The 25,101-nt window shown below is 61.5% G+C and overlaps 1 protein-coding gene across 1 annotated transcript; it reads left to right on the top strand.

Annotated features, from left to right (window-relative positions):
- Positions 1-10,417: 10,417 nt before the first annotated feature.
- EN2 (engrailed homeobox 2) lies at positions 10,418-22,824 on the top strand. The gene is made up of 3 exons (XM_060195682.1): positions 10,418-10,991; positions 12,862-13,512; positions 22,809-22,824. Exons 1-2 carry the CDS (start codon positions 10,418-10,420, stop codon positions 13,176-13,178), a joined length of 891 nt encoding a protein of 296 aa, XP_060051665.1. The 3' UTR covers positions 13,179-13,512; positions 22,809-22,824.
- The last annotated feature ends 2,277 nt before the right edge of the window (positions 22,825-25,101 follow it).

The following is a 25,101-nucleotide window of genomic DNA, read 5'->3' as shown; positions in this document are numbered from 1 at the left end:
GTGTGTGTGAGTGTGTGTGGCTCCTGGGGGGACAAACCCAGGCTGCACAGCGTGGCCAGCAGGCCCCTGTCACTGTGGCCGCTCTGCCCGGCTGTGGGGGCCGTCAGCCCAGGGTGCCCAGCGCTGGAGCTGACCCCGGGCCATGGGGCTGCTAGTTGCACACCGGCCCCCCCACCCCAAAGGATACCGGCTCAGAGGGCTCTCCATGCTGTGCCGACCACCTCGGTCTGACCCAGGAGCTGGCCTCGGCCTCAGACTGGACGCTACCTGACAGCCCAGTCACAGGACAGGTCAAGTGCAGCCCCTCCCGCACTCCCTCACTCTCTCACCCCCTCCCTCCCTCCCTCCCTCCCTCACTCACTCCCTCCCTCCCTCACTCACTCACTCACTCACTCCCTCACTCCCTCCCTCACTCCCTCCCGCACTCCCTCCCTCACTCACTCCCTCACTCACTCCCTCACTCATTCCACTCATTCATCCCCTCACTCCCTCACTCATTCATCCCCTCCCTCCCTCACTCCCTCCCTCACTCACTCCCTCACTCATTCCACTCATTCATCCCCTCACTCACTCCCTCACTCCCTCCCTCACTCACTCCCTCACTTATTCATCTCCTCCCTCACTCATTCCACTCATTCATCCCCTCACTCACTCCCTCACTCCCTCCCTCACTCACTCCCTCACTCATTCCACTCATTCATCCCCTCCCTCACTCCCTCCCTCACTCACTCCCTCACTTATTCATCTCCTCCCTCACTCCCTCACTCATTCATCCCCTCACTCCCTCCCTCCCTCACTCCCTCCCTCACTGACTTCCTCCCTCCCTCACTCCCTCCCTCACTCACTCCCTCACTTATTCATCCCCTCATTCACTCCCTCACTCATCCCCTCCCTCCCTCACTCCCTCCCTCATTCATCCCCTCACTCCCTCCCTCACTCCCTCACTCCCTCCCTCACTCACTCCCTCACTCATTTATCCCCTCACTCCCTCCCTCACTCCCTCACTCATTCATCCCCTCACTCCCTCACTCATTCATCCCCTCACTCCCTCACTCATTCATCCCCTCACTCCCTCCCTCACTCACTCCCTCACTTATTCATCCCCTCACTCACTCCCTCACTCATCCCCTCACTCCCTCACTCACTCCCTCACTTATTCATCCCCTCACTCACTCCCTCACTCCCTCACTCATTCATCCCCTCACTCCCTCACTCCCTCACTCATCCCCTCACTCCCTCCCTCACTCCCTCACTCATTCATCCCCTCACTCACTCCCTCACTCCCTCACTCATTCATTCCCTCACTCCCTCACTCATTCACTCCCTCACTCATTCATCCCCTCACTCCCTCCCTCACTCACTCACTCCCTCACTCATCCCCTCACTCCCTCACTCATTCACTCCCTCACTCATTCATCCCCTCACTCACTCCCTCACGCCCTCACTCATTCATCCCCTCACTCACTCACTCACTCCCTCACTCATTCATCCCCTCACTCCCTCCCTCACTCCCTCATTTATTCATCCCCTCCCTCACTCATTCATCCCCTCCCTCACTCCCTCACTCCCTCCCTCACTCATTCATCCCCTCACTCCCTCCCTCACTCCCTCCCTCACTCACTCACTCACTCCCTCACTCATTCATCCCCTCACTCACTCCCTCACTCATTCATCCCCTCACTCACTCCCTCACTCATTCATCCACTCCCTCACTCACTCCCTCACTCATTCATCCCCTCACTCCCTCACTCCCTCACTCATTCATCCCCTCACTCCCTCCCTCACTCCCTCATTTATTCATCCCCTCCCTCACTCATTCATCCCCTCACTCACTCCCTCACTCACTCCCTCACTTATTCATTCCCTCACTCACTCCCTCACTCATTCATCCCCTTACTCACTTCCTCCCTCCCTCCCTCCCTCACTCACTCACTCCCTCACTCACTCCCTCACTCATTCATCCCCTCGCTCACTCCCTCACTCACTCCCTCACTTATTCATCCCCTCACTCATTCCCTCACTCCCTCCCTCACTTATTCATCCCCTCACTCATTCATCCCCTCACTCACTCCCTCCCTCCCTCACTCATTCATCCCCTCACTCACTCCCTCCCTCCCTCATTCATCCCCTCACTCACTCCCTCACTCACTCACTCCCTCACTCATTCATCCCCTCACTAACTTCCTCACTCCCTCCCTCCCTCACTCCCTCCTTTACTCATTCCCTCACTCATTCATCCCCTCACTCACTCCCTCACTCACTCCCTCCCTCATCCCCTCACTCCCTCCCTCACTCATTCACCCTCTCACTCACTCCCTTACTCACTAGCTCCCTCACTCACCCTCTCACTCCCTCACTCACTCACTTCCTCACTCTCCCTCCCTCCCTCACTCTCCCTCCCTCCCTCACTCCTTCACTCCCTCCCTCCCTTTCTCCCTCCCTCCCTCCTGAGGTGTCTCAGAGCCCCTGCCCAGTGTCTGCAGGCACCTCACCCCACTTTCGGCCTTCTCTCCCAAACTGTTCAGCTCACCCACAAACTGGGACAGGTGGTGGGTCCTGTGGCCCAGGGCAGGGAGCCAGGTCTGAGGGGAGCAAACAGCTGTGTGTGAGTGTGTGTGAGTGTGTGTGTGTGTGCACGAGTGTGTGTGCATGTGTGTGTGTGTGCGCGTGTGTGCGTGTGTGTGTGAGTGTGTGTGTGAGTGTGCGTATGGTGCATATGTGTGCGTGCGTGTGTGCATGTGCGTGTGTGCGTGAGTGTATGTGTGCGAGTGCGTGAGTGTGTGCGTGTCTGCATGTGCATGTGCGTGAGTGTGTGTGTGCATGTGTGTGTGAGCGTGTGTGCGTGCGCGTGTGTGTGGTCAGTCTGGGCTGGGGCACAGCTGGCTGGGCTGAGGGTCCAGGGTCCTCCAGAGCAGAAGCCTCCCATGGACAGATGCTGGGCAGAGCTGGGGCCGGCGGGCCTGGGGGGGTCTCCGGCTGCTGCCCAGCCTCTGTGCCCCAGGGAGCTGCACCCCACCCCAAGGGCTGCCTGCTTCAGTGAGCCCACCTCTCTCAGCACAGAGGATGAGAGGGGTCACCGAGCCTTAATCCCTCCTGACCCCTGACCTCTAGCCCTGCCTTTACACCACTTCCCTACCCTGCCCACCCCCAACCCTCTTCTCAAAGTTCCTGGGGGGCTGGGGGGGCTGGACCTGGGGGCCTGGGGACTGTGGGGCTGGGGGCTGGGGGGCTGGGGGCTGTGGGGCTAGGGCCTGGGGGTTGTGGGGCTGGGGGGGCTGGACCTGGGGGCCTGGGGACTGTGGGGCTGGGGGCTGAGGGCTGGGGGCTGTGGGGCTAGGGCCTGGGGGTTGTGGGGCTGGGGGGGCTGGACCTGGGGGCCTGGGGACTGTGGGGCTGGGGGATGAGGGCTGGGGGCTGTGGGGCTAGGGCCTGGGGGTTGTGGGGCTGGGGGGGCTGGACCTGGGAGCCTGGGGACTGTGGGGCTGGGGGGCTGGGGGCCTGGGGACTGTGGGGCTGGGGGACTGGGGGGTCTGGACCTGGGAGCCTGGGGGTTGTGGGGCTGGGGGACTGGGGGGTCTGGACCTGGGGGCCTGGGGGTTGTGGGACTGGGGGCTGGAGGCTGGGGCCTGTGGGGCCTGTGGGGGCTGGGGATTCGGGGGATGGGGGACTGTTTGCTGGGCGACTGGGATCTGGGGACCTGAGGGGCTAGTGTCTGGGGGGCTAGGAGACTGAGGGCTGGTGGCTTGGGGGCTGGTGTCTGGGGCTAGGGGACTGAGGGCTGGTGGGTTGGGGGCTGAGGCTGGGGGCTGGGGGACTGAGGGCTGGTTGGTTGTGGGGCTGAGGGCTGGTGGGCTGAGGCTGGGGGCTGGTGGGTTGGGGGGCTGAGGGCTGGTGGGTTGGGGGCTCGGGGACTGAGGGCTGGTGGGTTGGGGGCTGAGGGCTGGTAGGCTGGGGGACTGAGGGCTGGTGTGTTGGGGGCTGGGGGACTTATTGCTGGTGGGTTGGGGGCCGAGGCTGGGGGCTGGTGTCTGGGGGTCTAGGGGACTGAGGGCTGGGGGTTGGGGGACTGAGGGCTGGTGGGTTGGGGGCTGGTGGCCTGGGGGCTGGGCATCTTGGGGCTGGAGGCTCTGTGCTGAGGGACTGGAGGTTGAGGGGCCCCTGGTTGGGTTCTGGAGTCCTGATCAGTGGGTGTGCTCTTGGGAGAAAGGTTTGGGGGTACAGCCCACCCTCCCCCACACTCACCCTCCCAGGGCCTCTGACTTCTCCCTAATGCAGGGTCCTCCCCATCTGTCCCCTACTGGAAGGGGTTGCCCCTCCATTCACAGGATATTTTTCCCCCAAGGACCCCACATCCCAGAACTCAGAGCAGTGTTGGGGGGGCAGTGAGCTGTGGGTGGGGCTCCAAGGTGGTTGGGTTGGGGGCAGCTGGGTCACCTTGGGTGGCTGGGCCTCAGTCGGTGCCCCCTCCCAAGGCAGAGTGGGACCACTTTGAAGCCTGTGGCTGGCCGGGCTTTGTAGCCGCTCACTGGACCTCAGCGCCTTCCTCTGGGGGACTCATGGCCCCCCATTCAGGCCAGGGCTGGGGTCTGGGTGCTGGGCGATAGCTGCTCCCACCACCAGGCAGGAGTGTAGACACTCCCCAGACACTGTCCCCCAGAGCCCCCCTTCCCTGAGTGACCCTAATCTCTGGTTGTGCTGTGGGTGGAGGGTGTTTATGGCTTCTGACCCTGGAAAGCCCTGCTGGAGGGCTCCAGGCTGGGCTGGGGTCTCCCCCATCCAGGAGGGCTCCCTGCTGGAACACATCCCACCTTCCCACAGACCCTGCCAGCCCCAGGGTGTTTGGCGTGGTCCCCACTGGGGACACCCCCCTGCTTCCTAGGGGTGCGGAGCCTCCATTGTGGGGTGCAAAGCCAGCACCGTCTGGGTGAGGGGGGGTCCCTCACAGCCCCCAAACAGCTCCTCCAGCCAGGTCTGGGTCCAGCCTGACCCCCTGAGCCCCATTCCTGCCAGCCCCCCAACACACTGCTTGGGGAGGGGCCACTGCCTAACCCTGAACCCCACTGCTGGGGGGGTCCCTGCGGGGGGGATGTCTATAGCTGAGGCCCTGACCCCCAAGCAGCAGGTCCAGTGATCTCATACCCCTGGCTGCACTTCTGAGGAGCCTTCTCCAGACCCTCCATCTGTCAAGAGATGAGCAAACCCTAGGAGAGGGGACAGGGGACAAGGGACAAGGAATGGGGGACAGGGGACAGACGGGGATAGGGAGACGGGGGACGGGGGACAGGAAGCAGGGGGTAGGGGGACAAGGGACTTAGGGACAAGGAGATGGGGAAACACAGGACAATGGGGCAGGGGGACAAAGGATGGGACAGGGGCACAAGGGACAGTAGGGCAGAGGACAAGGGAACAGGGGACAGAGGATGGCACAGGGGGACAGAGGGACAGCGGTGCCGGAGAGCAGGAGGGTAGGGGGAACAGAGGGGCAGGAGATGTCACATGGGGCTGCAGCCAGCAGTTCCATGACCCACCGCCCCATGTCCCAGTTGAGAGAGAGGTGGGGGGCTAGGAGGAGCCCCCCATGATAGGCACTGGCCCGGGAGCACTGTCTGGGAGGGAACCCTGAACCCTGCAGAGGGGCCGAGCCCGCGTCCAGCACAAGCAGGCCAGCAGCCGGCACAAAGCCCCCAGGCTCTCCACCCCCTCAGCATGGAACCCTGTCCTTGGAGACCCCACCCAGGGCCCACAGAAGCTGGGAAGAGTCTGTGAGGGAAGTGACGGCCTCAGGCAGAAACCCCAGTGTGAGGAAAGCCTGCCCGCTGGAAACTGCTGTCTTGTTTTCCTTACTTTTTTTCCCCCTTTCCTTTCCTTTCCTTTCTTTTCCTTTCCTTTTATTTATTTATTTTTTAATGAAAGAATTATAGAGAGACAGGGAGAGCCCAGAGCCCTGCTGAGCTCTGGCTGATGGTGGAGCTGGGGATTGAACCTGGGGCCTCAGAGCCTCAGGCAGGAGAGTCTGTGTGCAGAACCAGGATAGTGGCCCCCTGCTGCCCCCTCCCTGTTTAGTGGGTGGGGTGGGGGGTAAGGCTTCTCTCTCCCATACGCCACCCTCCCAGCCCCCACCCATGAGTGAGCCAGGGTCATCATCGTTAGCTTGCTGGATCCAGAGGGTGCTCACCTTAGAAGTGTCTGCAGCCTGTTTTCTCCAAATCTTGTGAAGTCCAGGCGCACAGGACGTCATGCTGCAGGGTCCTCAAGACCACCTGTGACCTTTGTGGGGTAGGAAGAGAAGCCCCCACACACTCCCACCCACACCAGGCTGGGCTGGCGGAGGCTGGGAGCCTTCTGGAGAGCCGGCCCCTTCTGCAGGTCAAAAGGGAGACCGTGCCCCAGTGTGGGTGTTGGGGGCCTCTGGGTCCATGAGCCGGCTGGCCGGCTTGGCTTTGCTTTGTGGCTTCACTTCTGTGGCCCTGGAAGATTCCGTTCGGAGTGGACAGCTGGGATTCTGTGGGGGACATTGTCACAAGGTGCGGGACCCAACCCCCACCCACTAAACACTCCGCCCCCACCCCCAGAGCCCGTCCTCCTGGGCTGGAGACACAGGGACCCACCCTGCACAGGGCAGCCGTGAGTGAGAAGCTAGATGACGCCCAGTTCAGGTGGGGGCTGGAGTTCCAGGTGGAGGGGGGCGTATGGGGGTGGGCTGTCTCCTGGCAGAGTCCACTCTCTGGCCCCTCCCTCAGAAAATGTCTTTGGGGAGAAGGCGGTGGTGGGTCTGTGGTCTCCGCACCCCACTCGGGGCCTCTCAGGAGAGGGTGTCCCCTCCCCAGCACCCATCAGTGCTCAGCTCCGAGGCAGGTCCGTGCTGGGAGCTGGGGGGCCACTGTGCTTAACCCTTTCCAGCCTCCCCATCTGGCTTCCCATGCCCCTGCTCCCTGCACCCCTGCACCTGGGCCTCAGTGCACTGTCCACTGGGGGAGGGGCAGCGGAGGGCACTGTAGAGGCTCCTGCCGGTGGGTGCAGGGAGCGGCGGTGCTGGGCTCACTCTCCCTCTGAATTCAGTGGGTGGGCAGCTCCTGAAGGACCCCCGGTTCCTCCCTGCCAGAGCCTCCCGCCCAGTGTGGCCAGGGGCCTTTCCTCCCCCACCTCTGCTCAGGCTGTTGGGGAGGGGCCCAGCTCCTCTGCCCTCCCCCAGGTTGGAGCCCAGAGTCCAGGTGCCCCTGCCCACTGCCGCTGCCCCAGCCGCCTCTCAGGTCTGCAGGGCCGGCCTTGTGCTCCTGTCTGTGGTCCAGGGTCCAGGCGAGCTGTCATGCCGTTCTCCTGGGGGAGGCGTCCTGGGGGGTGAGTAGCAACAACAGCCACTGCTCCCAGACCCTCTGAGTTTGGGGGCTGTCTGGGTAAAGCAGGCCAGAGGGCCCTGAGGGAAAGTGGGGGACCACCCCCCTGCACCCCAGGAGCCTGGGCAGGGTTAGGGCAGGCCGAGAGAGGGGGCTGGGGGGTATGTTTGAGGGGCTGGGGGGCACTTCTGAAGCCGAAGCCGGGACCCCGCACCCTTTAGGCCACATCACAACCCCCGTGGGTGAACCTGGGTGGCCTGACCTTCCTCCCCGCTCTTGGCAGGCAGCGGGGAGCACCCCTAGGTCCTGGGCCAGCCTGGTCCTGACCACAGAGCCCCAAAGCCGCCTGGCAGAGTTCAGCGGGCACCATGCGTGTGGGCTTGGTGTCAGCTGGAACCCTGGGCTCAGGGCTCTTCACCTGCCCCAGTCGGGGGCAGACACCCCCAGAAAGGTAGAGAGCTTGGCTGGGGGGGGGGTGCCAGTGGAGAAGCCAGGCTGGGTCGGCTTTGTGGGGGGTGGGCAAACAATAGACCTTTGGTGCCTGTGCACACGGGGTCACTTCCCAAGTGGGGAAAGCGTAGCGTAGGGAGGGGCAGGATGCAAGACCCCCCCATCCTAAACACATGACAAAAAGCTAAAATCAACTCAGCCTGTAGGGTGTCCCCTCCAACCGCAGGGGGCAGGGCAGCTGGGGGAAGGAGTGGCTTCTTGAGAACCTGGGAGGGTCCCCAGCGGGTGTGGCCCAGGAAGGACCCCCCCCCCCCATGAGTGGCTAGGAGGGAGGTCAGGGCCACCCTGTCCTGAGAGATGGCACCTGGAGGTCAGAGCAGGGCCACAGCTTCACCCACCCACCTGCAGCCCTGCAGGGCAGATAATCTGGGGGGGGGCAGAGTCCTGGGAAGTGCTGCCTGGAACCCCTGGAGTCTGGGGGGGCACAGCTAGGGACAGGCTGGGGGAGCTGAGGCCAGCTGGGGTGTCTGGGCATCACTGGGGACCCTCAGCTCTGGCGCACCCCTGGCTCCCTATCATCCTGCAAGCCTCCCTGTGGGCTTTTCTCTGAGACCCCGATTCCCATGAAGACACATCGGAGGGGTGGGCCTGCGGGGGGAGGGCCGTGAAGGGTGGGTGCCTGCCCCCCACCCCAGACCAAGGGCTGAGCAGAGAAGCAGAGTCCAGAGAAGTTCGGTAGCAGGCGGACAGCAGGGCAGGAAGTGCAGAGGTGGGGGAGGGGGAAGGCGCTTTGGGGACCCCCTTGCTCCGGGCCCTGCTCCCCAGCGAATTAGAAGATTTTAAGGCAAAGGAAGTCAGGTTCCCGGGCTGAGAGCCAGCCCCCGATTGGGGGGCAGTGGGTCGAGGTCGAGTCACTGCTGGGGCCCAAACCCGCCTGCAGAACCAGCCTTCCTCTCGCCAGGGGCAGGTGCGGGTAGGGGCTGGGGGGCAGAGGTGGGACCCCCGGGCCTCTCCTCACACGCAGGAACACACGGCCTGGACTCCCCTGCAGGCCTGCACCCCCACCGCATGCACTGCTTGCACCCCTGCACCCCCCACGCCCCCAACCTCCACCCACCCGCCAGCACCCCTGCACCCCGCACCTTCCCCTACAGACCCTGCAAACCCCCCTGCACCCCCGCACCTCCTCCCCTACAGACCCTGCACCCCTGCACCCCCTGCACCCCTGCACTTCCTCCCCTACAGACCCTGCACCCCTGCATCCCCGCACCTCCCCCTGCACCCCCGCGCCCCCACACCCCCGCAGCTCCCAGCTCTGCGCCCACACAGTGCGCACTCACTCCTGTCCGCAGGGCCGCTGCGCAGGGAAGTGGCCGCGTCCCCGGCCCGCCAGCGTGAGTCCCGCGCCCCTCGGCCCTTTGTAGCGGCGCCTCCGACAGTCGCGCCCCAGCTCCGCGCGGGACCCGGGCTGCTTGGGGGGGCGGGGGCAGGGGTGCTTCGGGAACCCCGGGGGACGCTGGGGGCGATCTGGGGGAACCTAGGGGGCATGCGGAGACCCGGGAGGACCAGGGGGACCTGGAGGAACCCGAGGGGGAACCCGGAGGACCAGGGGGACTGAGGGGGTTTGGGGGGGCTGGGAGGACTGGGGGGGCCAGGGGAGGCCCTGGGGGGGGGACCCGGGAGGACCGGGGGGACCCGGAGGACCAGGGGGACTGGGAGGGGGCCTTGGGGAGGACCCAGGAGGATCAGGGGGGCAGGGAAGCTTGGGGGGGACCTGGAAGGGCCAGGGGGGCCTGGGGGGTCTCGGGAAGGGACTCGGGAGGACCAGGGGGACCCGGAGGACCAGGGGGACGGGGAGGCTCGGGAAGGGACCCGGGAGGACCAGGGGGACCAAGGGGAGTGGGCTCGGGAAGGGACCCGGAGGACCCGGGGAACCAGGGGGACGGGGAGGCTTGGGGGGGGACCAAGAAGACCAAGGCGACCAAGGGGAGGGGCTCGGGAAGGGACCCGGAGGACCAAGGGGAACCCCGAGGGACGCGGGGGGGGGGGTCGGGGTCGGGGGGCGCGGCCGCTTTAAGGGGCGCTGTGGCGGGGCGGCTGTCACCGCGCGGTGGCGGGCGGTCACGTGGTGGCGGGGCGGCGCGCCCATTGGCCCGAGGCACGTGTCCCGGAGCCCGGGCGGCTACGTCACCGGCGGGTCTCGGTTAAAAATAAGAACAAAAATCGGGAGCGCGAGTGTGTCCTGGGGGTGCGCCGCGGCCGCGGAGCCGGGGGTCGGGGGGCGCCGCTCCCATGCAAGTCGGCGGGGGGCCTCCCTGCGCGGGCCCCGCACCCGCTCCCGCACCCGATCCCGCACCCGCTCCCGCACCCGCACCCGCACCCGCACCCGCTCCCGCACCCGCACCCTTGGTTGCCGTCCGGGGCGCTCGGGCAGGGCGGCGGCGGGCCGGGCCGGGGGGCGGCGGCTGCATGCGCGCGGGGCCGGGCGCGGGCAGCGCAGGAGCGGGGGTCGCGGCACCCCGACAGCCCGGCCGGCGGAGCACCCCTGGGTACGGGGGTCGCGGAGCCCGCCCTGGCCGCGGGGCGCCCTGGCAGGGGCGGGCGGGGGGCTGAGCGCGGGGCGCCCCGGCGGCATGGAGCGGCGGGAGCCCCGGGCCAGCGACGCGGCGGTGGCCCCGGGTCAGAGGCGGGCGGACTACAGCCCGGGCGGCGCGGGCGAGGGGGACCCGGGCGGGGGGCGGCCCCCGAGGCGGCCCGCGGCTCCCCCGCACCCGCACCCGCACCGCGTCACCAACTTCTTCATCGACAACATCCTGCGGCCCGAGTTCGGGCGGAGGAAGGACGCGGGGGGCGCGGGGCCTCCCCCGGACAGCGGCCCCGAGTCCCGCCCCAGCGCGCCCGGAGCCGGAGCCGGAGCCGGAGCCGGAGCGGGACTCGGACTCGGACCCGGACCCGGAGCCGGAGCCGGAGCCGGAGCGGGACTCGGACTCGGTCTCGGAGCCGGAGCGGGGCCGGGCGGCCACCCCGAGGGCCCCGGAGACCCCGGCCAGCCCGGCGCCCTGGACGCGGCGCTCTCGGCCCGCGGCCCCGGCGACCTGTCGCTCAGCTCCGACTCGGACAGCTCGCAGGCGGGGGCCCCGGGCGCGCAGCGCATGCTCTGGCCGGCCTGGGTCTACTGCACGCGCTACTCAGACCGGCCGTCGTCAGGTGAGCCGCCTCGGACCCAGGGCCCGCGACCGGCCGGCACACACACACGCACACGCACACATACACGCATATGCACACATACACGCATATGCACACACACATGCACACACTCACACGCACACATACACGCATATGCACACACACATGCACACACACACTCACACGCACACATACACGCATATGCACACACATGCACGCACATACATACACACAAGCATGCACACATACACACATGCACTCACATACATACACACGCATATGCACATACACACATACATGCTCACACACACTCATACACTCACACACACTCACACACACACACACACAAAGCTGCATTGTGCGGCTGCAGGCCTGGGCTGTGTCCTCATATCGCCCGGGACACCCGCCCCCAGACCCTCCGACTCACTCCCACACCGGCTGCCCCCGCAGCCCCCTGCCCAGGGCTGCAGAGTTTCGGCAGGCCGCCTCCTCTGCAGCTGAGAAGGCCTGGGGTCCTGGCTGCCCCCTGCCCGACCCCCGGGCCCAGCTCCAAGGCCAGAGCCGCCCGGCAGGAAGTGTCCTGGGTGGGAGAGGTTGTTCCCAAGTGGAGAAGAAGCCATTTGGGGAGGGGGCCCGGGGAGGTTTCGGGGTTCCCAGTTGCCCTGCTGGAGCTCATGCCCGGACTTGTGGCCGCCAGCCGAGAGGAAGGGTCTCCTTGTGTTTCCCAGCGGGTGTGACGCCCCAGCACCCAGTCCTGCTGTGTTCGTGGGGAGGGGGTGCGCTGGCCCCTGTTCCTGCCACCAGAGTCACCCGCCCGCCACCTTAGCCGCCAACATGTGCAGCCCTTCGCAGCCCAGACCCCAATTTCTCCCGCTCTGTCTAGATGTGCCCCATTGTTCTGCCTCTGCCTTTGTTAATATTTAATTAACATAGAGGCTCTCGGACCGGCCGTGGCTTCGTGCTTGCCCGGCAGCCGCCGGCCCCACGCCAAGGGTGGACGGCCAGGCCTCGCGGCCTCCCAGGGCCTGCGGAGTCTCCCGAGCTCCGCGCTTCCCGGGCAAGGAGGAGCGGGCTCTGCAGTTAGGAAGGGGCCTTAGGTGAGCGTCCTGCACGTGTGAGGACGGGGCAGGGGCTGTGCCGGGGGAGCTGAGAGGCTGTCTGCTCTGCCGGCCTGCGGCTTGGGGCCTCCGAGAGCCTGGTCCCGTCCCCTCGCCTCCTCTGTCCCTTCCCTTGAGCCCTGAGAGGGTCCGTAGCTGCTGGGAGAGCCGGGGCAGCTCACCGCTGCCTGTGGTCGGGCCTAGCGGACCCCCGTCTGCTGACCTCAGAGAGAACCGGCATCCCCGTGGACAGAGAGAGCGAGTTCCAGAAGCTCCAGAGCCTGGGAAGACCCGGACACTCACTCTGAGCCACCCATCCCGGTGGGATGGCCGCGTGTCTGCCCCTGTGGGCGTGAGGGGCCCCCAGCCTCCCGCTGCCCCCACTCTGTCTGCCCTGGGGCTGGGGGGAGAGGATCCAGCTTCCCTCACTCAGGCCACCGTTCCACACGGGCCTGGGCCTGGAGGAGCGGCGGGGAAGCCGACACTCTGTCCCCCGTGGCCGTGGCCGTGGCAGCCCCCTCCGTCTGGGGTTGGGGGCTGGCGGCTGAGGTCACCGGGCAGGGCCGACCCTCTGCATCTGTCCCCCCTCCACCCCGGGGGGAACAATGAACTTGGGCGCCACCGTTGGAGAACGTGGGCCAGGGGTCCTTCTGGGGCAGGGCCTCCCTTCTCCCCGCCCTCCCGGAGTCCAAGTCCCGAGTCTCTGCTTCCCGCCCCCGGGCCCAGCCCGCGCTGCGCGGCCTCCCATCTGCCGTCTGTCCCTCCTCATGAGCGGTGTTCCCTCTGCACCCCAGGTCCCCGGTCCCGCAAACCAAAGAAGAAGAACCCCAACAAAGAGGACAAGCGTCCGCGGACGGCCTTCACCACGGAGCAGCTGCAGCGGCTCAAGGCCGAGTTCCAGACCAACAGGTACCTGACGGAACAGCGGCGGCAGGGCCTGGCCCGGGAGCTGGGCCTCAATGAGTCGCAGATCAAGATCTGGTTTCAGAACAAGCGAGCCAAGATCAAGAAGGCCGCTGGCAGCAAGAACTCCCTGGCCGTGCACCTCATGGCGCAGGGGTTGTACAACCACTCCACCACGCCCAAGGACGGCAAGTCGGACAGCGAGTAGGGGCCTGAGGCCGCCGCAGGGCCGGCACCGCGTCGGGTGGGGGCCAGGGTCTCCTCCCCTTCCTCCTCTCCCTCCTCCTCCTTCTTGGTGCGAAGAGGGTTTGCTCTCCTTCTCTCTCTCTTCCACCCTGCAGTCTTGACTGTGGGACATTGGACACTTTCTGTTTTGTTCTGTTGGTTTCGTTTTTTTTTTTTTCTACTTTTTTCTTTTTACGCAAAAGAAAAAAAAAGATTAAAACAACTTGCTGACGTCCAAAGATTTTTGTCTTGCTGCATTCTCACAGAACTGTGAGCCCGGATCCACAGCTCCTACTTGGTCAGAGACAACTTCCCGAGTGGCCCTGCGGCCAGGTCCGAGACCCGAGACCCGGTTGCTCCCCAGCCCCAGCCAGCCAGCAGGGTGTCTGGCTCTGAGGAGGTGGGGCTGGTCTGGATGGGTGCAGGCTTTGGTGGTGGGGCCCCAGGAAGGGCCTGACTGCCCTCAGCTCGGCCTCCCACCTCCTGCCTTGTCTCCCTCCCTCCGCTGCTTGCTGGCCGGTCAGGTCAGGGTCCGTCCTCAGCCTGACACCCTGGGTCCAGGGACTTGGGGATGGGAGCAGCCGGCTGGGGGTGCAGTGGGGGTCCCCAGAGGGAGCTGCCATTCTCTCCTCTTTTTTTTTTTGGTCCCCCCTTCCCTTTTTATTTAAAAGTGGCCTCTTCTGCTATAGAGAGCAATCCTTGAAAGCCAGCGTGCGCCCAGCACACACACACACACGCACACGCACACGCACACGCACACGCACACGCACACGCACACACACACTCACGACCCCCCTCCTCTGGGAAGGGGGACATGTGTAAATATTCAAATCTAATCGCTTTCCGTCTGTTCTTGTTTATTATTTTTTTTAGATACGCATTTTATTTTTGGAAGGCATGGTACAGTGTAATCAGATCTATCAGCTCTGTTCCCCCCCACCCCACGCACACGCACACGTCAGTATGAAAACACACTGTCTTCTGTTTGTCTCTGGAGAAGGGGTCCCCACGGCGGCCCTCCAGGACTGAGGGGGAACTCTCTCTTTGCCTTAAGCCTCTTTATCTCTCGGCGATAATAGTAGTTTCACTTTGTACGTACCTAGTGCAAACCTTTCTGCAAAGGAAGCTGTAAACAAAAAGTTGTGATTTAAATTCCTGTGAATGACCATCTGCTGCTTAGGGGACTGCGTGTGAGGCGGGTGCCTTCGGAGCAATCGAGAAGCAAAGGGTTTGTTGGTTCTAGGTTTTTTCTTTTCTTATTTTTCGTTGATAAAAACTTTGCATTTCATACTTTCATACTCCCCGTGCCAGATATTTATAAGCTTCTGAGAAGATGAATGTTTCTATTTACAACTGTGGTTATGGAATTTGTGGAAACACCCTCCTCTGCATTTTGTGTGTGTGTGTTTCAATTATTGAAAGTTACATTAAATAAAACAATTGCTTTATTGTAAAACACGGGTCCTGCGAGGTGGTGTGACTGAGCGTGTTTCTGAGTGGGCAGCTTACCCAGGGCTCTTGGGTGAGGGGCATCCACCCCCGCCCCCCCCACACACACAGCAAGAAGGAGGTTGTGAGTTCTGAGAGGGGAGGCCTTGCTCCCGACAGCCCCACAGGATTCAAGTTCATGGAGCTTTTTCTGAAGAAGAGGAAGAGTCAGAACGTCAGAGCCCCCGCTTCTTGGTAGACATTTCAGAAGCCTGTAGAGCCTACCGGCCCCCCTTTTATTTCTGGTGGGGGGGAGAGTCTGCACTCCCCACTGTACCCACCAGCCTGCAGGAACTCACCACACACCCGAGCAGGTTCCCACGTCTCAGGGGTGTGGAGTGCGGGGCCTGTGTTCCCACATTTTCTCCCTCTCCCCCTGCGGGGAGGCGGGCTGGGATCCGCTGTTGCCAGAAGGAACCTTTTCAGCTTTTCTGGTCTCCCCACGGTTTCCTGGCAGAGAAGGACAGGCCGGACGGGCTGTGGGGTGCCCAGCCCCACTCCCTTCTGTTGGGCTCCCGGACCCGATGATTAACCCAGGAGCTGGGGGTCCCAGATGACTTCCGCCCGCCATCGGTCTGAGAGTCACAGCAGCAAGGCCGAGCCCGCGGCCTGGCCTGGGTTTCCCAGGAGTCCTCTGCTGTGGACCCCACTGGGGACGGGGTGGCCTGAAGCTGTGAGCCCCCCACCGGGGGAGGGGTGCAGGCAAGCCCAGGCCCACCGGCCCCTTCCCTTCCCTGTGGCTCTGTCTTTCTCTGGAGGACTCGGGAGCCCGGTTGTCACTCTGTCCTCCTCTCAAAGAACGGTGGCCTGTGAGCCCAGCTCTGAGAGGTGGGGGGACCCCGACCCTGAGTCCCGGGGCTGTGGGCACCAGTGCCTGATCCTGACCACGACCCAGCCACCAGCCCCTGCCGGGACACTGACCTGATGGAGTGGGGTGGCTGCAGGCACCCCGAGGCCACAGGCCCGGGCCGGAGCTGCCCCTAAGGGGACGGGCCTGGTCGGCCTCCTCCTGCCTCTGCCGCCTGACTGCCCCTCTGCCTGGGGGACCCCGACTCCCATCCCACTGGCTCCATCCTCCTGCTCCTTCTTTCCCGCGGCAAGGGTGAGGGACTGGGTCGTGGGTGGGTGGCTGGGCACCAGTGAGACGCCCCGCCTGGTGGCTTCATCGAGCACCCCTGAGTCCTCCTCTAAGTCCCCCGTCCTCTAGGTGGGACCAAGGGGATGTAGTCTGCCCGGTGCTCTGGTCCCGGCTCCTTCGAATAAAGTGCCTCAAAGGGCAGGAAGGGGTGTCGGGCAGTCACCTCCAGGGTAGGCAGCCTGTATGTGGGGGGCAGGGGTCCCCAGTCTTACACTCGCCACTGCTCTGCAGCACCCCCACCCGGGACCCCTCTGGGTGAGAGGCTGCAAAGCCGCCGGAACTCTCTCTGCACCTGCCTCCCCACGTCGTGCCAGGCCCCAGTGAGGAGGGAGTTACTGTTACTGCTGTCGGTGTTGTCAGCCACACTGCAGCAGTGGCAGAGGCTATCCCAGACCCCGGGGTCCTTGAGTTTGGGAGACTGGCCAGAGTTGGGGGGACAGGTGTGCCACCAGCCTGAACCCCGGGCTGCACCCACACTCTGCCCCGGTAGAGACAAAGAATGGGGCACTCTGCCTGGGTCTCCCCTCTGCCCCAGCACACAGTCTCCCCGGAGACCCAGGCTCCTCGGGTAAGACCCTGCTGCAGCGGAGGCTGCTCCCCGTCTGGAGGGCTCGGCCCATCTGGCGTCTGAGCGGCTCTGGGCCGAGGAAGGGAGGAAGGGACGGCCTGTCTACAACCGTGAGGCCCGTCCGCTAGCCAAGTCCTTTGTCTGAGGGGCCGGCGGCCTGGCCTCCACAGGCCCCGACTAGTGACCACGTCCTGCCTCCCCCCCAGCCCAGGCCACACTCCCCCAGACCCACCGCAGGCTGAGCCGAGTGTTGGGGGGCTGCCCGGCTGCCCCTTGCAGGACCCCACTGCCCTCAGCCCCCCGCCCCTATTCTGCAGCTAGCTTCAAGGTCACTCGCAGCTTCACCCAGAGCCCTCCTCAGCCTCCCAGGAGGCCCCCAGCCCAAGCTACAGCTTCCGAGTGGAAAGGGGGCACCTGCCAGCTGACAGCCTCCCTCTTCCTCCCTCAGGAGACTGGGGGTGGCAGCCAGGGTTCTGGGGAGCACAGATGAGCCCCTCTTGGCCCCATCACTGGTCTCTCCACAGGCTTGGGGGATGTCCTGCCTTGTCAGGGGAAGTGGAGGGACTGGGAGGCTCAGTCTTCGCAGAAAGTCTTTGCTATGATGACCCCCCCCCCACCACCACACACACACCTAAGGTTTAGGGAAAGGTGAGTTTGAACCCAGGGCAGGCCTCTCAGATCCATGCAGAGTATAGACCTAGACATGGAGGACTGAGGCTAGCACTCCCAGGAAGTACCCTGCTCCATCTGTAAGCACTCCCCCCCACCAGTGTCAGGACCCCAGCGGGCCGCCCCTTCCTGGAGATTTTGCTTGATCTGAAAATGAGCAGCTTCCCTAAGTCCTGTGCAAGGTGCTTCAAGTTCCAGACTGTTCCTGGGCGGAGGGGGCAGGGAGGCTGTCTGGGGGGTGGGGCAGACACGGGAGTCCCGGCAGCAGGTGTAGGGCCTGGCTGGGCCCCCTGTGTCCCCCCCCCCCCTGGATGGGAAGGGGCCCTGCAACTTCCAGTTCCGGAAGGACCTGGCCTTGAGCACAGGCTGAATAGGACGGGATCCTGAATCGATTACCACAGACCATTTCAGGATTCCATCATTGCGTTCCGTTTAAGAAGCCAACATGGGTGTGGTCCCCGCCACTTTAACCAGGGTGGGAGCTGACTGGGGGTCGATTTCTTTCAGGACCACCCCCTTCATTGTCTCCCAAGTGTCACCAACTCAGCTCTCAGGGCCCCTTACCTGCACCCCCACCTCCTGCAAGAAGAAAGAAGCTCTGGGAATGGGGGTCTCCTGCACCCCTGTTCTGTCCCCCCCAAGTGGAAGTGACCCATCTCCCCGCTCTGAGGGGCTGTGAAACGTGGGCCGTCCAGCCCTCCGGCCCCTCGCAAGGGAGGCTGTGCTGGAGAGGAGGACCTGAGACCCCAGGTGCATCAAAGGTGAGGTGCTGCTCTGAGCCTGGGAACCCTCCCCATGAACCCTGGACCCACAGGGCAGGGCTTCCTGCCCCGTGCACCCCAGGGAGACAGGAGGGCGTGTCAGTCCGGGGACCGTAGGCTGGCTGCGGGTTCCAGGGGCTCCCAGCTGCCCTAGCTCACCCCCCCAGTCCCCCAGGGGAGGGCAGATTCCTTTCTTCCCCAATCCTCCTCCCTTTCTTCCCCAATCCGCAGTGGACCTCGGAGATCTCTGTGGCGGAAATAGGCGGTGTGAGAGTGGAGAGGGGTGACATCAGGCTGATTTCACATCTGGCACTCGGCTGTGGGCGCCCCCAGGTGCCCCCGCCACGCCGGCAGATCAAAAGCCGCTCCACGCAAAGGCAGAGGCGGGCGTGCGGGCCGCTGTATGCTAATCCCCGGGACAAATATATTTTAATCTTGTTAGAATACAAGTTAATGCGGCCGGTGCTAAACTTGGGCTGCACCGGTGTCAGGCTGGGCTGGCTGGCTGGGCTCGGTGAGTCCAGGGGTGTGGGCACCCCGGGGGCTGGGTGGGGTGCCCCGCCTGGCTCTGGCCCCACACCCTGCCCCCCCAGGGAGACAGGGATGGTCCCTGAGCCCCTCTTCCTGCAGAGGGTTTGATCTCAGGAAAGAGGTTAGCCCCGTTATTTTATTATTATTATTTTGGGGTTGGGCTGGTGCAAGTGGTTGCTCTGAGTTAGTTAAAAGACCCTGCAAAGTGCTGGATTCCCCTCAGGTCCAGGGTTCGAGCAGTCTCTACTGTGTCAGTTCTCATTACTTTTCATGACTGCTGGCTGCCAAGGGGCCTGGCATGGGCTGGCAGCAGGGGCAGGTGAGGGCATCACACCTGTGCGGTCAGGAGGTTAAACTGCTGACAGTCCCGACAAAGACCTTGGCGGCACAGCTCAGGCAGCTTCTCCCTGCATGCCTGCAGCCTGCAGCCTCCCTCCGTCTGTTCTTTCTCCCTCCCTCTCTCTACCTCCCTCTCCCTCGCCCCCTGTCTCTCCCTTTTGCTCTTCCTCCCTCCCTCCTTCCTCCCCCCATTTCTGCAAGAACCTAGCTCCAAGCACCCTACTAGCAGCAGGTGGCTGTTTGTCTGAGTGAGTCTGAATATGCCTGTGTGTGTGTGAGTGTGTGTGTGATTCTCTGTGTGTGTGTGATTCTGTGTGTGTGTGAGTGTGTGTGTGATTCTGTGTGTGTGTGAGTGTGTGTGTGATTCTGTGTGTGTGTGTGATTCTGTGTGTGTGTGAGTGTGTGTGTGAGTATGTGACTGTGTGTGACTGTGTGTGTGAGTGTGTGTGTGATTCTGTGTGTGTGTGTGATTCTGTGTGTGTGAGTGTGTGTGTGATTCTGTGTGTGTGTGAGTGTGTGTGAGTATGTGACTGTGTGTGACTGTGTGTGTGAGTGTGTGTGTGATTCTCTCTGTGTGTGTGAGTGTGTGTGAGTATGTGACTGTGTGTGACTGTGTGTGTGTATTGTGTGTGTGATTCTGTGTGTGTGTGAGTGTGTGTGAGTATGTGACTGTGTGTGACTCTATGTGTGTGTCTGAGTATGTGACTGTGTGACTCTGTGTGTGAGTGTGTGTGTGTGTGTGAGTGTTTGTGTGAGTGAGAGTGAGTGTGTGAGTGTGAGTATGTGTGAGTATGTGACTGTGTGTGACTCTGTGTGTGTGTAGTGTGTGTGTGATTCTGTGTGTGTGTGAGTGAGAGTGAGTGTGTGTGTGAGTGTGTGTGTGAGAATGTGTGTGAGTATGTGTGTGAGTGTGTGAGTATGTGACTGTGTGTGACCATGTGTGAGTGTGTATGTGAGTATGTGACTGTGACTGTATGTGTGTGAGTGTGTGTGACTGTGTTTGACTGTGTATGTGTGTGAGTGTGTGTGAGTATCTGTGTGTGGATGTGTGTGAGTGTGTGAGTATGTGTGTAAGAGTGTGTGTGAGTGTGAGTGTGTGTGTAAAGGTTGTGTGAGTGTGTGTGTGAGTGTGAGTGTGTCTGTGCATACATGTGTTCATGCCTGTGTGTGAGCAAGTCTGGAGGACTGTGTGTGTTTGAGTGAGTATGTGTGGTGTTCATTTGCTTGTGTGTTTTTAACCTTTATTCATGCAAGATGGTTACAGAGAAAAGATACACAGAGAGAAGGGAAGAGAAAGAGGGAGAGGGAAGGAGACCAGTGCTCTGTTCAGCCCAGGCTGATGGTGGGGACTGAACCTGGGACCCAAGGACCTCAGGCAGGAGAGTCTGCAGACCCTGTGCCATCTCTCCAGCACCTATGAGCTTGTGTTTGCTGGGTGTGGGTCTGTGTGCCTGTGTACAGTGCTTATGTGTCTGTCTCTGTGCATCTCTGCCTCTGTGCATCTCTGTCTCTGCATCTCTGTCTCTGCATCTCTGTGTGTCTCTGCCTCTGTGTGTCTCTGCCTCTGTGCGTCTCTGCTTCTGTGTCTCTGTCTCTGCATCTCTGTGTGTCTCTGTCTCTGTGCGTCTCTGCCTCTGTGTCTCTGTCTCTGTGCATCTCTGCCTCTGTGTGTCTCTGTCTCTGTGCATCTCTGCCTCTGTGTCTCTGTCTCTGTGCATCTCTGCCTCTGTGTCTCTGTCTCTGTGCATCTCTGTCTCTGTGTCTCTGTCTCTGTGCATCTCTGCCTCTGTGTCTCTGTCTCTGTGCATCTCTGTCTCTGTGTCTCTGTCTCTGTGCATCTCTGCCTCTGTGTGTCTCTGTCTCTGTGCATCTCTGCCTCTGTGTCTCTGTCTCTGTGCATCTCTGCCTCTGTGTCTCTGTCTCTGTGCATCTCTGCCTCTGTGTGTCTCTGTCTCTGTGCATCTCTGCCTCTGTGTCTCTGTCTCTGTGCATCTGTCTCTGTGTGTCTGTCTCTGTGTGTCTCTGTCTCTGTGCATCTCTGTCTCTGTGTCTCTGTCTCTGTGCATCTCTGCCTCTGTGTCTCTGTCTCTGTGCATCTCTGCCTCTGTGTCTCTGTCTCTGCATCTCTGTGCATCTCTGTCTCTATGTGTCTCTGTCTCTGTGCATCTCTGTCTGCATCTCTATGCATCTCTGTCTCTATGTGTCTCTGCATCTCTGTGCATCTCTGTCTCTGTGTCTCTGTCTCTGCATCTCTGTCTCTAAGTGTCTCTGTCTCTCTGTGTCTCTGTCTCTGCATCTCTGTGTGTCTCTGTCTCTGTGTAAGTGTGAGGGAAGGAGGTGTGACCCTGCAAGACCCCTTCTCTGTGCCCTGAGCTGCCCGCTGAGCTCTGGAGGGTGGCCTGGGTCTGAGATTGGAGATGGGAAGCTGTGAGCTGCCCATGTCTGGGGTCCTGGAGGTCTGGCCCTGGGTCCGAGGGTGCTTGGCTCCTGATGGGGGTGCAGCCAGCGGGAGGGGAGGGAGAGGGAGGGGAGGGGGCTGAGCCCTGCCCCCTAGTGCCCTGCCAGTCTGTCCCCTGCCCTGTGTGTGTGTATAATATTATAAATAATCTTTATTTCATAGGCACCTTTTCAACCCCCCATGCTCTTCAAACCCTTCCCTCCTTATGGGGAAGCAGGGAACAGCCAAACCAAAGGGCCATGGCCTCAAGAAGTCCCCACAGGACTGGGGTTCAGGGCTGTTGATCCCCAACACTGGCTTAGAGCTTTGGGGGTTTTCTAGGACCACACATGCTGTGCTGCGGGGACTCAGCTCTGGTTTATGGAGGCCTCTGCGCTCACATGACTTTCCTAAAAAATAAAAACAAAAAATTTATGATCTTTATTTTATAGGCAGTGAGAGAGAGAGGGAGGGAAAGAGAGAGGGAGAGAGAGAAGAGAGAAAGAAGAGAGAGAGGAGAGAAAGAGGGGAGAGACACCACACAGGAGAGCAGTTCTCTGCAGGGTGTGTGTGGTGGGGGGTTTCGGGGAGGGGCCAGGCCCATCCTGGGCATCCCAGTGGCCCCTGTCTGGCTGGCTGGCTGCACCCACCAGCCCTCACACCCAGGCAGCGCTGTGGTCCGGACAGACTTTGCTTCCTTGCGATTTCAGACAGAGACAGAGAGAGACACCACAGCAGTCCACCATGCACAGAGCTCCCACGTGGCACCAGGGGCTGGAACCCAGGGCATGTGGTAAAGCCTGCAACCCCTGAGAGCTACCTGCCCAGACGTGCTGGGTGACTCCCTGAGTGTCAGGTGCTCAGCTGCCTGGGCTGTGCCTGGAACAGCACCCAGACTATGTCTCTACTGCACCATGGGGCGGTCCCAGTGTGCTCTCCCAACTCTCCCCCTGCCCCCCCTGCCTCCCTCCCCCAGTCTCCCTCCCCCGGTCTCCCTCCCCCCTGGTGTCCCACCCCCCTGGTCTCCCTCCCCCAGTCTCCCTCCCCCAGTCTCCCTCCCCCAGTCTCCCTCCCCCCAGTCTCCCTCCCCCAGTCTCCCTCCCCCAGTCTCCCTCCCCCCTGGTCTCCCTCCCCCAGTCTCCCTCCCCCAGTCTCCCTCCCCCCAGTCTCCCTCCCCTAGACTCCCTCCCCCCAGTCTCCCTCCCCTCAGTCTCCCTCCCCCAGTCTCCCTCCCCTCAGTCTCCCTCCCCCAGTCTCCCTCCCCTAGACTCCCTCCCCTCAGTCTCCCTCCCCCCAGTCTCCCTCCCCCCAGTCTCCCTCCCCTCAGTCTCCCTCCCCTAGTCTCCCTCCCCTAGACTTCCTCCCCCAGTCTCCCTCCTCCCTACACTGCTCTCCTGGCAGGAGGAGAGTTCTTCGTGGGTGACAGTTGTCCTAATGCCACCAGGTGGGCTGGTACAGGGTCCTCCCTCCAGCAGGCAAGGCAGCCCCCCAGGCCCTGCAGGAGGTGCCCTGCACCAGGTCCCCTCAGTCCCACCCAGCATCCTGGGGAGTGTCCCCAGCTGGGTGCCAACGGGAGGAGCCACCTCCTGAGAGAGGCACCTTTTGTGTCCATGACACCCACAACAGGGACATCCATTCCTGGGCGCCTCAGGCCCTGAGGGGCAGGCTCCTCCGCTGTCCAGAGTGGCCCCTGCGGCAGCAAGAGCTGGGGGCAGCTGGTCCCTCCTGTGGATCAGCAGTGATTAAAGGGGATCCCCTCACCCACAACATGTCAGACAGGCGCTCCCTGCCTCACGGGAGACATGGACAGCGGCCAGTGATGGCGGGAGACCCAGAACACCACCGGCGGCTGAGACACCAGCGAGGGAGCAGGCCCCAGTGAGCTGTAGCTGAGGTGAGCTTCACAGAACAGACACTCCACCCCCAGACAGAAGAGTAGACATTCTTGTCACGTGCGCATGGGACATTCTCAAGGCTCAGCCATGTGCCGGAGACAAAGACAGCCCGGATAAGTAACTGGACACTGAAATCACAGAGGGGGGCTGTTCTGGCCCTGAGGCGGTGACTTTAGAGACCCGGCCCAACAAGAAGCAAAGGTCACCCTCAAACCACAGAGACCGAACGGTGTACTTCTGAATAATGCCTGGGTCGCAGAAGAAACCACAAGAGAACTAAAAAATGTCTTGGGGAACATGAAAGGGAAGAGCCCTGTGGGACCAGACCCTGTGGGATGTAGCGAAAGCCGTCCTCAGAGGGAAATTCATAGCAATACAGGCTCGTGGCAGCAAGCAGCAGAGACCTCTAACACGCTGCCCACACCACAGCTGAGGCAACCGGAACAGCAGCAGGAGGACGGAAACAGTCAAATCCAGAAGATTGATGAAACCAAGAGCCGGTTCTCTGAAAGGATAAATAAAATAGATTAACTACCGGCTAGTCTCACAGAAAGCAGACAAGAGAAAACTATTATAAAAATGATCAGGAACGAGAGAGATGAGATTACAACTGAAGGGGCCGCTTGGTGGTGCACCTGGTTGAACGCACACGTTACAGTGTGTAAGAACCCGGGTTTGAGCCCCTGGTCACCACCTTCTGAGTGGTGAAGCAGGGCTGCGGGTGTCTCTCTCCATCCTTATCTCTCCCTTCCCTCTCAATTTCTTGCTGTCTCTATCCAATAAATAGAGATAATAAAATTTTAAAAAGAAATTACAACTGAAGATGGGAGGTACAAAGAATCATCCATGAATATTACGAGCATCTCTCGAGCCCCCGGCTCCCCACCTGCAGGGGAGTCGCTTCCCAGGCGGTGAGGCAGGTCTGCAGGTGTCTGTCTCTCTCTCCCCCTCTCTGTCTTCCCCTCCTCTCTCCATTTCTCTCTGTCCTGTCCAACAACGATGACATCAACAACAATAATAACTACAACAATAAAACAACAAGGGCAACAAAAGGGAATAAATTAAAAAAAAAAGAATATTATGAGCATCTCTTTGGAAATAAACTGGACAGCCCATAAGAGATGTATGCATTCCTAGAATCAGACCACCTGCCAAGCCTAACCCCAGGAGAAGCAGACAGCTTAAACAATCCAATTGCTAGTGGGGAGGTTGAAGCAGTAATCGAAAGTCTGCCCAAGAACAGAAGCCCAGGCCCAGGCAGCTTTATTGACGAATTCTAGAAGACGTTCAAAGAAAAACGAACACCTCTTCTCCTCAGGATATTCTAGAACATTGAAGAAGGGCAAACATGTTCTTTGAGGCAAGCATCCCCCTGACCCCCACAGCAGGAAGGGACCCCACCAGGAAAGGGAAAAACTCTAGACCTGCATCCTGGTGAATGTCGCTGCAAAGACCCTGAACAAGGTTAGCTCATCGCGAGCGCAACTCACCAAGACCAGGCGGGACCCGCTCGGCAATCAGTGTCATCCATTACATCAGAAAAACAAAGATAAAAATCTCATGATCTTATCAAATGATGCTGAAAAGGCATCTGACAAGACCCAAAGCCCTTTTATGAGAAAGGCACCCCATGGTCCCAGAGGCGGCACAGTGGACAAAGTCCTGGACTGTCAAGCAGGAGGTCCTGAGTTCAATCCCCAGCAGCACATGAACCAGAATGATGTCTGGTTCTTTCTCTCTCTCCTCCTATCTTTCTCATTAATAAATTAATAAAATATAAAAAAAAGGGGGGGAAAGAAGGCACTCTAGAAACTTGGAATAGAAGCACTCTTCCTCGAAACAATAAAGACCAATTACAACAAGCCTACTGCTAACATCATTCTCTTTTTAAACATTATTATTATTATTATTATCCTTATTTATTGGATAGAGACAGCCAGAAATCGAGAGGGGAGGGGGAGACGGAGCGAAAGAAACAGGGAGACACGAACGGCCCTGCTCCACCACTCGTGAAGCTTCCCCCCTGCAGGTGGGGAAACCCAGGTCTTTGCACACCATTAATACGTGTGCTCAGCCAGAT

Source organism: Erinaceus europaeus, chromosome 8, assembly GCF_950295315.1.
Source record: "Erinaceus europaeus chromosome 8, mEriEur2.1, whole genome shotgun sequence".
In the NCBI taxonomy this organism is placed as follows: Eukaryota; Metazoa; Chordata; class Mammalia; order Eulipotyphla; family Erinaceidae; genus Erinaceus; species Erinaceus europaeus.
This window is presented reverse-complemented; position numbering and strand designations above follow the sequence as displayed.